General features: G+C 42.6%; 1 protein-coding gene across 7 annotated transcripts in view; it reads left to right on the top strand.

The window, feature by feature from the left end:
- The window catches only part of MFSD6 (major facilitator superfamily domain containing 6), a 94,234-nt gene that overhangs the window by 52,957 nt on the left and 28,394 nt on the right, over window positions 1–12,883 (top strand). For all 7 annotated transcript variants that reach the window (XM_069576916.1, XM_069576918.1, XM_069576915.1 and 4 more), the window contains exon 3: window positions 11,541–11,638. In XM_069576916.1, the coding sequence (XP_069433017.1) occupies window positions 11,541–11,638 (98 nt within the window). The remainder of the gene's footprint in view (window positions 1–11,540; window positions 11,639–12,883) is intronic.

Raw genomic sequence — 12,883 nt, 5'->3', positions numbered from 1 at the left:
AGTTTTGCATAGTTTACATTCATACCTTGTTCACTGCCCTATCCCTGGCACTTAGCACAGATTATGTTCAAGAAATATTTGTTGTGTGATGTTCTATTTAAAGTATTGATATTTTCCCACTGCTGCTGCTAAGTCACTTCAGTCGTGTCCGACTCTGTGTGACCCCATAGATGGCAGCCCACCAGGCTCTGCCATCCCTGGGATTCTCCAGGCAAGAACACTAGTCCATGAGTATTCCCACTAGTCCATGAGTATTTATTGAGTGTGTACTATGTGTCAAGCACAGTGCATAAATCTACGTCAATATAATATTAAATAGACATCACCCTGCATGGAGCATACAGTCAAGTTGTCAGTATACAGTTACAACTCAGAAAAGGGTTATGAGGAGAAGCACATGACACTGACCACATATAAGGAGCTGAGTGAGCTCTGAAGGAGGAGTGGGACCTCAGGGCACAGGTAGGAATGGGTGGGGACAGTGGCCCAGTGGGTCCCTTGGGAATTCATGCGGCTAGAGGACAGAGAGCTAGGCAGAGCACTGTGTCATAAAGGCCACTGAAAAAAGCTGTATCATAGAAACTTTTTTGTTAGCAGTTTTGATTCAGAGTTCCCTATTGTATTACATATAATACTTTCAGTTGATCCAGGTGGCTCTTGAAGCAACTGAATACTTTCTTAAGATTATCTCTGCAGAATGCCAATTTTCTTTGTCTAGAAGGAACCAATCATGGCAATCCTGAGTATTTCATGTGCCTTTCTTAACTGTTTGTATGACTATTTGACTTATATCTCATAATAGGTTCAAATATGGAAATAATACAGAAGATTGATTAAGTTAGGAGGTCGTATTGCTTTTTCATTTAAGCGTGTGATTTTCTGTTGAAGTATAGCCGATTAACAATTTTGTGATGGTATCAGGTGAACAGTGAGGGACTTAGGTGCACACAGACGTGTTCATTCTTCCAGGATGTTGTATTGTTTTAAAACCAAAATAGGAATCTAGAAAATGATTCCCTCTGGTAGGAGAGCCATGGGTCAGACATCATACGTCATTTACAGCGTCTGTTTGTAGCTACATGAGACTTAATAACTGATCTCTATTCTTTGAGAAAGAAGACATACACAAGGGGCTTCCCAGGTGGTGCTAGTGGTGAAGAATCTGCCTGCCCATGCAGGAGACACACGAGGAGCAGGTGTGATCCCTGGGTCAGGAAGATCCCCTGGGGAAGGAAATAGCACCCCACTCCAGTATTCTTGCTTGGAAAATCCCATGGACAGAGGAGCCTGGCGGGCTACAGTCCATGTGATTGCGAAGGGTCAGACTTGATGGAGGGACTGAGCACACACATACGAGGGCACTGAAAGATAACCAGTAAGCCTCTCCATCCGGCCCTGGGACAGCCCCTCAGCCCCCCACCCTGCCCCCTGGAGCCCCTCAGTGACATGAGGGCTAGCATCTTCTTCCAGAGATATTCTCTTCACATGTAAGTGCACACAGGTGTATGTAACTCTCTTCCTCTGATGTGAGGATTAGAATGCTGTGTTTGCTATTCAGCAGTTCCAAAGAACAGCAAGGAGAGCTAAGAAAGCCTTCCTCAGTGATCAATGCAAAGAATAGAGGAAAACAATAGACTGTGGAAGACTAGAGATCTCTTCAAGAAAATTAGAGATACCAAGGGAATATTTCATGCAAAGATGGGCTCGATAAAGGACAGAAATGGTATGGACCTAACAAGCAGAAGATATTAAGAAGAGGTGGCAAGAATACACAGAAGAACTGTACAAAAAAGATCTTCATGACCCAGATAACCACAATGGTGTGATCACTCACCTAGAGCCAGATCCTGGAATGTGAAGTCAAGTGGGTCTTAGGAAGCATCACTACAAACAAAGTTAGTGGAGGTGATGGAATTCCAGTTGAGCTATTTCAAATCCTAAAAGATGATGCTGTGAAAGTGCTGCACTCAATATGCCAGCAGATTTGGACAACTCAGCAGTGGCCACAGGACTGGAAAAAGTCAGTTTTCATTCCAATCCCAAAGAAAGGCAATGCCAAAGAATGCTCAAACTACCGAACAATTGCACTCATCTCACATGCTAGCAAAGTAATGCTCACAATTCTCCAAGCCAGGCTTCAACAGTACATGAACCGTGAACTTCCAGATGTTCAAGCTGGTTTTAGAAAAGGCAGAGGAACCAGAGATCAAATTGCCAACATCCTCTGGATCATTGAAAAAGCAAGAGAGTTCCATAAAAACATCTACTTCTGCTTTATTGACTATGCCAAAGCCTTAGCCTGTGTGGATCACAACAAACTGGAAAATTCTTCAAGAGATGGGAATACCAGACCACCTGACCTGCCTCTTCAGAAATTTGTATGCAGGTCAGGAAGCAACAGTTAGAACTGGACATGGAACAACAGACTGGTTCCAAATCAGGAAAGAAGTACATCAAGGCTGTACATTGTCACCCTGCTTATTTAACTTCTGTGCAGAGTACATCATGAGAAATGCTGGGCTGGAAGAAGCACAAACTGGAATCAAGATTGCCGGGAGAAATATCAATAACCTCAGATATGCAGATGACACCACCCTTATGGCAGAAAGTGAAGAACTAAAGAGCCTCTTGATCAAAGTGAAAGAGGAGAGTGAAAAAGTTGGCTTAAAGCTCAACATTCAGAAAACGAAGATCATGGCATCTGGTCCCATCACTTCATGGTAAATAGAAGGGTAAACAATGAAAACAGTGAGAGACTTTTTTTTTTTTTGCTCCAAAATCACTGCAGATGGTGACTGCAGCCATGAAATTAAAAGATGCTTGCTCCTTGGAAGAAAAGTTATGACCAATCTAGATAGCATATTAAAAAGCAGAGACATTACTTTGCCAACACAGATCCATCTAGTCAAGGCTATGGTTTTTCCATTGGTCATGTATGGATGTAAGAGTTGGACTATAAAGAAAGCTGAGTGCAGAAGAATTGATACTTTTGAACTGTGGTGTTGGAGAAGACTCTTGAGAGTCCCTTGGACAGCAAGGAGATCCAACCAGTCCATCCTGAAGGAAATCAGTCCTGAATATTCATTGGAAGGACCGATGCTGAAGCTGAAACTCTAATACTCTGGCCACCTGATGTGAAGAACTGACTCATTTGAAAAGACCTTGATGCTGGAAAAGATTGAAACTGGGAGGAGAAGGGGATGACAGAGGATGAGATGGTTGGATGGCATCACTGACTCGATGGACATGAGTCTGAGTAAACTCTGGGAGTTGGTAATGGACAGGGAGGCCTGGCGTGCTGCGGTCCATGGGGTCACAAAGAATTGGACACGACTGAGTGACTGAACTGAGTGTTTTAGCTTGCTTTAGGTGACAGCATCAAGTGGTTAGTGGCTGGTGGATTATTGATGAAACGTGATATATTTAGAACTTAAGCATTTTAAAACACAAAAATATAAAAATATTTGCTGATCTTTGGATGTAGGGCCAAATGTTTTCCTTGAAAATGATTCTGTTATTGGGGTTTATGATTTCCATTGGTTTTGGTTTCTTTAGTGTGGAACACAGATGTAAAGATACTTTAAAGACCGTCTGACTATGGAATTCTACTAGCCTTTCTATTATTTTAACCTAGGTTTTTAATGGTTGGTTTCCCATGCCTAATTTTATAGTTTTTCCCATCTTTTAAAATCTTAATTTTTATATTGCACTCCGTAGACTGTGAATGGTCCATTATCACAAATCTCTAAGACAACCATCGGTCATGTTTTAGTGTCTGTTCCTTGTAGATTTGTTTATGTACTGATATAATTGAATATGGAGACACACACTCACCATTATAACACAGTGACCAGGAGGCCTTTGTTTCAGAGGGATCTTTCTAATAGTTCCCAAAAGGAGGTTTAGAAGTGTATGTGTGTCAGGGGTGGAGGGGAGAGCATTTTAGTTTTTCCAGAGATTGACATTTCGTGCCCAAGAGCCAGGATCCTAAACATCCCCCAGTGAATGGGTGTGTCCCGTATGATGAAAAATTGTGCCATCCAAAATGAGAGTGGCGCGTCCTGAAATACTGTTTTCTTGAGAATAGTGCTGCTTTTGGTCCTCAGGTTTTATCCGTCTACATAGACTTTATTAAGTTGCTATGATTCACAGAGCGCGTGAGCAGAGGGGCTCCTTTGAGAACACGGTGAAGCAGACCCAGCCCTTGCCTCCCAAGAATGCTCAGTCTTCTCTGCGCAGTGTGGGTAGACTCTGATGAGCACTCGGATGGAAACAGCGTCTAACAGAAGAAAGGGTGAGAGGGGATCAGTTATACCTGGGGACATTTGAGAAGGTTCCTTAGAAGAGATGAGCCCTTTCAAGGGTCGGACTCTCACAGTCAGAGATACTAGTGCCCAAGGTCGTGTCTTGGAAGAAGGAAGCGGCGGTGTGTCACCGGCCGCCACCTCTGGGTGAGCGCCGGGCATGCCGTGTGGCTGCTGCTGCCACACGCTGCTCAGGTCCCTGGCTCTCGGCCACACCTCCACGCCCTGTCGGGTTGCTTTTGCTACCACTGCAGCGTGAGACGTGTCCATGATTTACCTCGGGTGGGAATTCCCAGGAATGCCAGCGAGGGTCCACTCAAGCCAGCCAGCCCTGGGTATGGGGCAAGAAAGGGGAGGCAGGACAGGAGGCTGCAGACAGTGACCGTGAACCCCTTCCTACTAGACAGGAGCACACCCACAGTGAGCGTCCCTCATGGAGGAGGGCTGGGAGGAGGGGGATGGATATGAGGAACCAGGAATTCTCTAGCTAAAATGTAACTCTTCAGGGCTTAAATCTTCTAGTTTAGTTGTCTTCTAAAAAGTCTGTGTATATATTTTCCTACCTTTTAAAGCTGACAGTCGGGAACATCATCTTACTATAAGGTTGTCAGAATGAACTGGTAATTACACTGGAAATAAGCTTCCTTCTTCATTCACTGTTCACACTGAATGCTGACTTGAATTAGCAGCTGGTGTCTGCCTGCTCTAGAAAGACATCTGTAATGGTGTCTGAAGGAATTTTTGTTTGTTTGTTTTTCTGACAAGTTTATATAGACCAGAAAAGAACGACCTGGGAATAATGGAACGCAGCCTAAGGGTGAACCCATATACTGTTCACCATTCAGCAAACCTAAGCTGACTCAGGGACGAGGCAAACCGCAGACAGTACTCCAAGCGTCTGGTACTTATGACCACTTCCTCCCCATTAGGAATTGGTATTCCTGTGAAACTCCAGCCAGGTGTAGCTAAGGACATTGTCCTAGTGGTCTGTGACCTGTCAAAGTGTTACTCTCTGAATCTTAGCTTGTTCCAGTCCTGGAGCGACACTTGTGTGCATTGGAACACTGTGTCTTTGTGCAAGGACTTGAACCACAGGCTGAGCGCATGTTCAGTCTCCATCTGCAAATACTTCATGTCTGGTTGATTAAAAAACATCTTTACCCAGGGTATTTTGTTTTCTCCAGTGTTCTTTAAAATTTTTTAAAAAAAAACAACTTTTTTTTTTTTTGGTTGTGCTGGGTCTGTATTGCTACACTTGGGCTGTCTCTAGTTGCAATGTGCAGGCTTCTCACTGTAGCAGCTTCTCTTGTGGCAGAGCACAGCTCTAGAGTGTGTGGGCTCAGTAACTGTGGCACATGGGCTCAGCTGCTCCACGGCATGTGGGGTCTTCCTGGACCAGGGATCAGACCTGTGCCCTCTGCATTGGCAGGTAGACTCTTAACCACTGGACCAACAGGAAAGCCCCATCCCATGGTTTTCCCTTTTTGAGAAACTTTTCTGTTTCTCCATTAGAGGCTTGGCAACATGCTTGCTGCCAGTTACTCATTCAGCTGAGAATGGGTTCTCTCCCCGTGATACTGCTCTTCTGTCTCATTCGTTTGAGAGCGTTGTAGCATAATCCTTCTTCAGTCTTCCTCTGCTGCTCATAACCTGTATTGTCTCTGGAACAGGGGGTAATTTCCAGAGTGGATCTGGACTGGAGAGGTTCACTCATCTCTTCATAAATCCTGAGACTTTGAGCCTTCTTATATCTTTCAAACACCCTCTCTACACACATGCTTGAGGTTTCATGGTTAACCTTCTACTCTTTCCTCTGCCTGTGATGCTCAGCCCTCCCTCTTTGTCCATTTGCTTCTAACCCAGGTGCCTTGTGGAGAAGGCAATGGCACCCCTCTCCAGTACTCTTGCCTGGAAAATCCTATGGGCGGAGAAGCCTGGTGGGCTGCAGTCCATGGGATCGCTAAGAGTCGGGCACAACTGAGCGGTTTCACTTTCACTTTTCACTTTCATGCATTGGAGAAGGAAATGGCAACCCACTCCAGTGTTCTTGCCTGGAGGATCCCAGGGACTGAGGAGCCTGGTGGGCTGCCGTCTATGGGGTCGCACAGAGTCGGACATGACTGAAGAGACTTAGCAGCAGCAGGTGTCTTGGAACGTCTCCTTTGTCACAGTCTTAGCACTTTGTGCAGACCTCCTGGAGTACTGTATTTAACTTAACTTGCTTCTGTGTCTGTCTCCCCACTAGACTAAGTTACTTGAAGGCATGGAGGATTTCTCCATTTTTTAAGAAACATTTTAAAAATGTTTATTTTTGCTCATTTATTCTCTGCACTAGGCCTTAGTAATGTCATGAAGGCCCATCGACCTTTGTTGCAGCATGTAGGATCTTTTCATTGCAGCAACAGGGGACCTAGTTCCCTGACCAGGGACTGAACTTGGGCTCCCTGAGGTGCAAGCATGGAGTGTTAGTCATGCACCACTAGGGAAATCCCAATTTCACTTCATTTTTTAAAATTCCCCTTTAGTCCAGCATAGTGTATAGCACAGAGTGTTACCTCAGTTAATGTTTATTGAGCAAAGTTCGTGTTCTCTGTGGTTTAGAAACATTCTCAGGGGGCATTCAGCCATGTTATAGATGGTTTGAATTACAAAAGTAGGGCATCATAATTAACCCACAACTGTATTAGGAATTGAAGGATGACTCACAGTTAATTATATCTGTATCTTGAATACTGTTTTTCTGGGGGGGAAAAAAAGTACCAGTTTTATTATAAGATAATCACCAATCAACTTATCTTGTTAATACTGTGAGTTGTGGTTTTGTAAGAAATTAGAATCTCAAGAGTACTTTTCTCCCACCATTATATTTTGCTCAAGCATCAAATCAAGGAGTTTGATGTGTGATTTGAGTGTTCTATGGTGTGGTATTTTCTGCTGAATCATCTGCTCCTTACCAACTGTGTTCTTTACAGATGATTTATCTATGCCACCAGTTCTAAAATTGTCTTTATTTCCTGTCTACTTTTATACTTACTGACTTCCTGCTGTGAAACAGGAAAGCAGTGATATTGTTTCTGAGCTGTTTCACCATAGGTGTTTGGTAGGTCTCCATATCTCACTGAGAGGCATTTTTCAGACTCTTCTGTATTTCCAGACCTCTTAATGCTCAGGAAAATTTTTGGACCTCAAACGTGTGCTCTATATGCAGTATAATGAATTTGATTGTCCAGAAGATGATTTAGTAAAACATATTATAAATTCCTTTTTATTAGCAAGTTCTTAATTCCACGAGTGTGCATGTATTCATTTGCTAGAGCTGTCATCACACAAAACAGAAATGTTATTTCCTCACAGTTCTGGAAGCTGAGAGTCCCAGGTCATGGTGCTGGCAGGATGCGCGTCTTCTGAGGACTTCTTTCCCTGGCTTGCCTTCCACTGTCTTCACCTTGTCTCCCCTCTGTGTCTGTCACTACCCTATCTTATCAGGGCACCAGTCATGTGGGATTAGGGCCCACCCATGTTACATCACTTCCTGGCAAATAGATGGGGAAACAATGGAAACAGTGGCAGACTTTATTTTGGGGGACTCTAAAATCACTGCAGATGGTGACTGCAGCCATGAAATTATAAGATGCTTACTCCTTGGAAGAAAAGTTATGACTGACCTAGACAGCATATTAAAAAGCAGAAACATTACTTTGCCAACAAAGGTCCATCTAGTTAAGGCTATGATTTTTCCAGTAGTCATGTATGGATGTGAGAGTTTGACTATAAAGAAAGCTGAGTGCCGAAGAATTGATGCTTTTGAACTGTGGTGTTGGAGAAGACTCTTGAGAGTCCCTTGGACTGCAAGGAGATCCAACCAGTCCATCCTGAAGGAAGTCAGTCCTGAATATTCATTGGAAGGACTGATGCTGAAGCTGAAACGCCAATACTTTGGCCACTTGATGCGAAGAACTGACTCATTTGAAACAACCTTGATGCTGCAAAAGATTGAGGGAGGGAGGAGAAGGGGACAACAGAGGATGAGATGGTTGGATGGCATCACCGACTCAATGGTCATGGGTTTGAGCAAGCTCTGGGAGTTGGTGATGGACAGGGAAGCCTGGCGTGCTGCAGTCCGTGGGGTCGCAAAGAGTCAGACACGACTGAGAGACTGAACTGATGTTACATCATCTTACCTTAATTACCTCTTTAAAGGTCCTTCCTCCATATCCAGCCATACTCTGAAATCCTAGGGTTTAGGACTTAGGCATATGCATTTTAGAGGGGACACAATCAGCACCCAAGTCGGTGAATAATGTTTCAGTTTAAATATCCCATTCAGATAGTAGAGAGATTCTTAGCTTGCTGCAGTACTTTTCAGTGATTATTCAATAAACATGTATCTACTACTTTCTCTTTTCATAGACCAAAATGCTGTCTTCCTTTCTGCTTATCCTTTTCCCTTTGATGATATTTTGAAGCCATTGGCTTCTCCAGAATGGTTGGTGAGGAAGGAAAGCTCCTGTCCACACTCTCTTATGGAATTCTGGGATCAAAGTTTTATCAGAAAAACAGATACTTGGATACTTTTCTTAAGTAAGACTAGTAATAATAACACCTTTCACTGAGTGCTTTTCATGGGCAAACACTGTGTTGTGATGATCACCATGAGCCTGCAGAGCTGATGTTATATCCACTTGATATATGCGGAAACTGAGGCTCTGAGACATGAAGTAACTTGCCCTGGATACTTTCTTTGTGGTTTTTCCTTTAAGGCACATGTTTGGTCCTGAAGGACTATCAATTGTGAGATTAGAAGTGTGGAAAAGAAAGATGTATCAACTTGTATCCACTGGGTTTATTGGTGGTAATCTGAGACCTAAGGCTCCCAAAAGTTACAGATTCCGGTGACTGAATTCCACATGGGCAGAGGTTTGAAGGCATAGCACAGTCCGCCTCTTAAACTGGGCCAGTCGATTCTGGGTTACTTGGAGCCAAGAACTGTGGACCGTGGCCTGATTGAATAGTGGTTGTTGTGGTAACTGGTTCAAAAGAGGGCTTAAAAGAAAGCTTCAGGATAGGCAATATGACGTAAGAGACATGGGTTCGATCCCTGGGTCGGGAAGATCCCCTGGAGAAGGAAATGGTAGCCCACTCCAGGATCCTTGCCTGGAGAATCCCATGGACAGAGGAGCCTGGTGGGCTATAGTCCATGGGGTCTCAAAGAGTCAGACAGAACTGAGGCAACTTACCACGAACAGGCAATAAGAACACGAGGAAGATGTATTACCCAATATTTCATGATGGGATTATGGGCAAGAATTACTGGGAGCTGCCCGGAAAGGGCTAGATCAGTGGTTCTCCATCTTTGGCTCAGTATCCGAATAACCTGGGGAGCTTTTAAAAGCACAAAGCCTGGGTTCAGCCTAACTGAGAGTGGTGTGGGCCTTGACGTCTGTAGTTGTTAACAGCTGCCCAAGTAGCTCTGATGTACAAAGTTAAGAAGAACTAATGAGCTAGGTCAGAGGTTGGCTAGCTGTGACCCACGGGCCAGATCTGGCCTGCTGCCTATTTTGTAGGGTCCGGGAACTAAGAATTGTTTCTACCCTTTGAGATGGTTGGGAAAAAAAAAAATCTCTATTTTGCAATACGTGAAAATGACATGAAATTTACATTTCAGTGCTCCTAATTCAGTTTGTACTGGAACACAGCCATCCACGCTCATTCATTGGCGTTTTGCCTGTGGCTGCTTTCACGCCACAACGGCAGAGTTGAGTAGTTGCAGAAGATCGGAAAGCATGCTCACTATACGGCCCTTTATAGAGCATGTTTGCTGAGCGTGAGTGAGGTGACGCTGATGTCATCATCAGGGCTGCCTTAGAACCTGGAAGGAAACATTTGTGTAACTTGCTTGTATAGTGTACTTGACATTTTAATCGCCTGTGGATTTTTTGTTATTTCCCAGCAGAAGGGCCCTGGTTGATGGATTTATAGCAAGTTTGTTCAGCTGACTTTTTATCACACAGGTTTGAGACATACTTTTTCCCTCAAAACATACAAATAAGAACACAGAATCCAAAGGTTCTGATAACCCAGGCCATTTCACTGTTGAAGATCTCCTAAACTGCCTAGTATCCATTTCCTAGCCCATCCCCACCACCTCAGTCCTTTTGTTGTCTTCCCCCATCTTCTGTACATGTTTGCAGTTAATACCAGCTGGATAGCTCCGAGCATTTCCCTTCCTTAATCCAGTGTTGAAAAAAGAGAACATTGTTTATAGGAATGATTTTAGTATAAAAACACAGTTGAGCAAAATTAGGAAAATAACTGCTGACTGTCAGACTGGTTTCTTTTACCTTTCAGTTTTCATTCACTTGGGTTTAGAAAATAAGAAAAGTATTAACCTTGGGAAAATTACCCAAGAAATGGAAAACAACCAAGAAAAGGAAACCCCCCAGGCTGTATTTGGTAGAGAGAAGCAGCCACCGTTTGCTTCTAAACCAGCCCATCTGTCTCAGAAGAGAGAGATTGTAAACTTGTGCTCGGATTCACCACTTTAGGCTTTTGTTCATTTGGTTTTCACTCATAATTTTGGTGGTGGTGATTGCGAGGGTGAAAGCTAGAGGCTGATATACATTTATCAATTTCATAAGCATGTGATATCATGGATTTTTTAAAAATAATGAGCTTGTATCAATTGAACTCATAGGAAAAAAGAATTTGATTTCCAAGTAGTTTATTATTCATCATTGGAGGGCAGTTTTCAGTGACCCTGCGAGTCTCCCTGGGAAACCACTCGGTGTCTTACGTGTTGGAAGTGAGGCCGCATATTCATACGTCCTCATTTTTACCCTGTCCTTCCCCGACAGAGCGAGGTAGCTACAATCCTAGGCGTATTTACCCTAGAGCCACCTGGAAGGAAGCCAGCAATGTCATTACAGATGGCAGTGTGCCCAAACTATCTTAAAAAAGCATCATCTCTGTGACTAATTAAGTTTCAGGAAGGGCGACGTTCGCTTTTATATTAACAAGCATTTTGAAAAGGCTGAGAGCAGATATGTTGGAAGCCATCTTCTTATTCCTAAGAGTTCATGGTTGCACTTAATTGTCCTTTAGTTTCTCCACTCCTGAGTTTGGAAAGCCATCTGCTGGATCAGGGATATTCTGGGCAGGGGTAAAGGGGTTGATGTTTGAGTGTTTTCTATTTCTACTAGTGGCTCATTTTTCTTTTTCTTTCTTCTTTTTTTTTAGGGTTCTGTACATTGGTCTGGCCTGCAATACAGCTCGCTATATTTATATTTCCTACCTGGAAAACGCCTGGACTGTTCTGCCCATGGAAGTTCTTCAAGGTAAGTTAATAGTTGGAGTTAGGATTATTTTTCCACCTGAGTTATGACTACATGAAAGTTCAGTGGCCTTCAGCATCTGACTCTACAGAGGAAGGACAGACCCACTGTTTCATATGAGTTTGAAATGGTTGTGAAGGAGAGGTGACATCAGCGGGACTGGCTCTTCAGTTCCTCTGAGTGTTCTGTGTTTGTCAAGCCAAACAAAGCTGGATTATTTCCCACACCCTGTGATTCAACAAAGAAAGAGGAACTCTGCAATAAACTCTTACATATAATTGTGAGGTGTGCACATCCAAAGGTGGTTTTAAATATAAAAGGATTTATGTTTTAAAGATTTTGGTGTTTTCGTCAATTAACTAATTGATAAAAATGTTTGCCGTAATTATTTTATTTCTTCAGTTACTTTGATCACAGCTAGTGATTTGTAACTAAAGCTTTACAGTCAGACTGTTGTTTTCCCATGAACCTTTAAAATCTTTGCTCAAATATCCTGACCTAAGTTCTTCTCTTTGCTTCACTGGACTGTTTCCCTGAAACATGTAACTTTGAAAAAAATTTCCTGCCATGTGGTTTAAGAACAGTGAAAACATAGATTTCTGTTCATTAGCTGTATATAATCCAGACTGTATCCGGAGAGGCTCTGTTAGCAGCTTGGTTGTTCCATTTGGTGATTGGTATTATGATTAAAATAAAGGTTCAGGACCACATCACTGGAATTGAGGTCTTCTGGGACCACCCAGGCTCCTAAATCATTAGTTGTACCAAATAATCTGTGACTATATACAATTTCATTAGCTTTATGGATTGCTGTTATCATTTTCCATAACCATGAAGATAAAAATACAGTACCATCAACATAATTCTCCATCCTAATACAGAAGATGAAAGATTCACAATTATATATCTAAATGAAATGTACTGAATGCAAGGTCATTCATCAAATGCCGTTTCAAGAAAAAAAAAATTATCCTAATTGAAAGGAGACATAATTTATAGTCATATGATAATTATAAAATTCAAGTATGTACACCCTTTAAAGATGTTTTTCTCAGGTCTGATGCAGTGGTATAAATGATGAAAACAGATTCTATTTATAAATATATATATAAAATGGAAGTTTGGTCTTATGGTAAGAAATTGTTTGTAATCATGAGAACTCTTGAAGAGTCTTAAGGTGGAGCATACATCTCAGTGTTCTGTCATATAAGAAAAAGCACAAAATATGAAATGCAGGAAAGAAATGTG

Source organism: Ovis canadensis, chromosome 2, assembly GCF_042477335.2.
Source record: "Ovis canadensis isolate MfBH-ARS-UI-01 breed Bighorn chromosome 2, ARS-UI_OviCan_v2, whole genome shotgun sequence".
In the NCBI taxonomy this organism is placed as follows: Eukaryota; Metazoa; Chordata; class Mammalia; order Artiodactyla; family Bovidae; genus Ovis; species Ovis canadensis.
The sequence above is the reverse complement of the archived record's forward strand: the minus strand, read 5'-3'. Positions and strand labels throughout refer to the sequence as shown.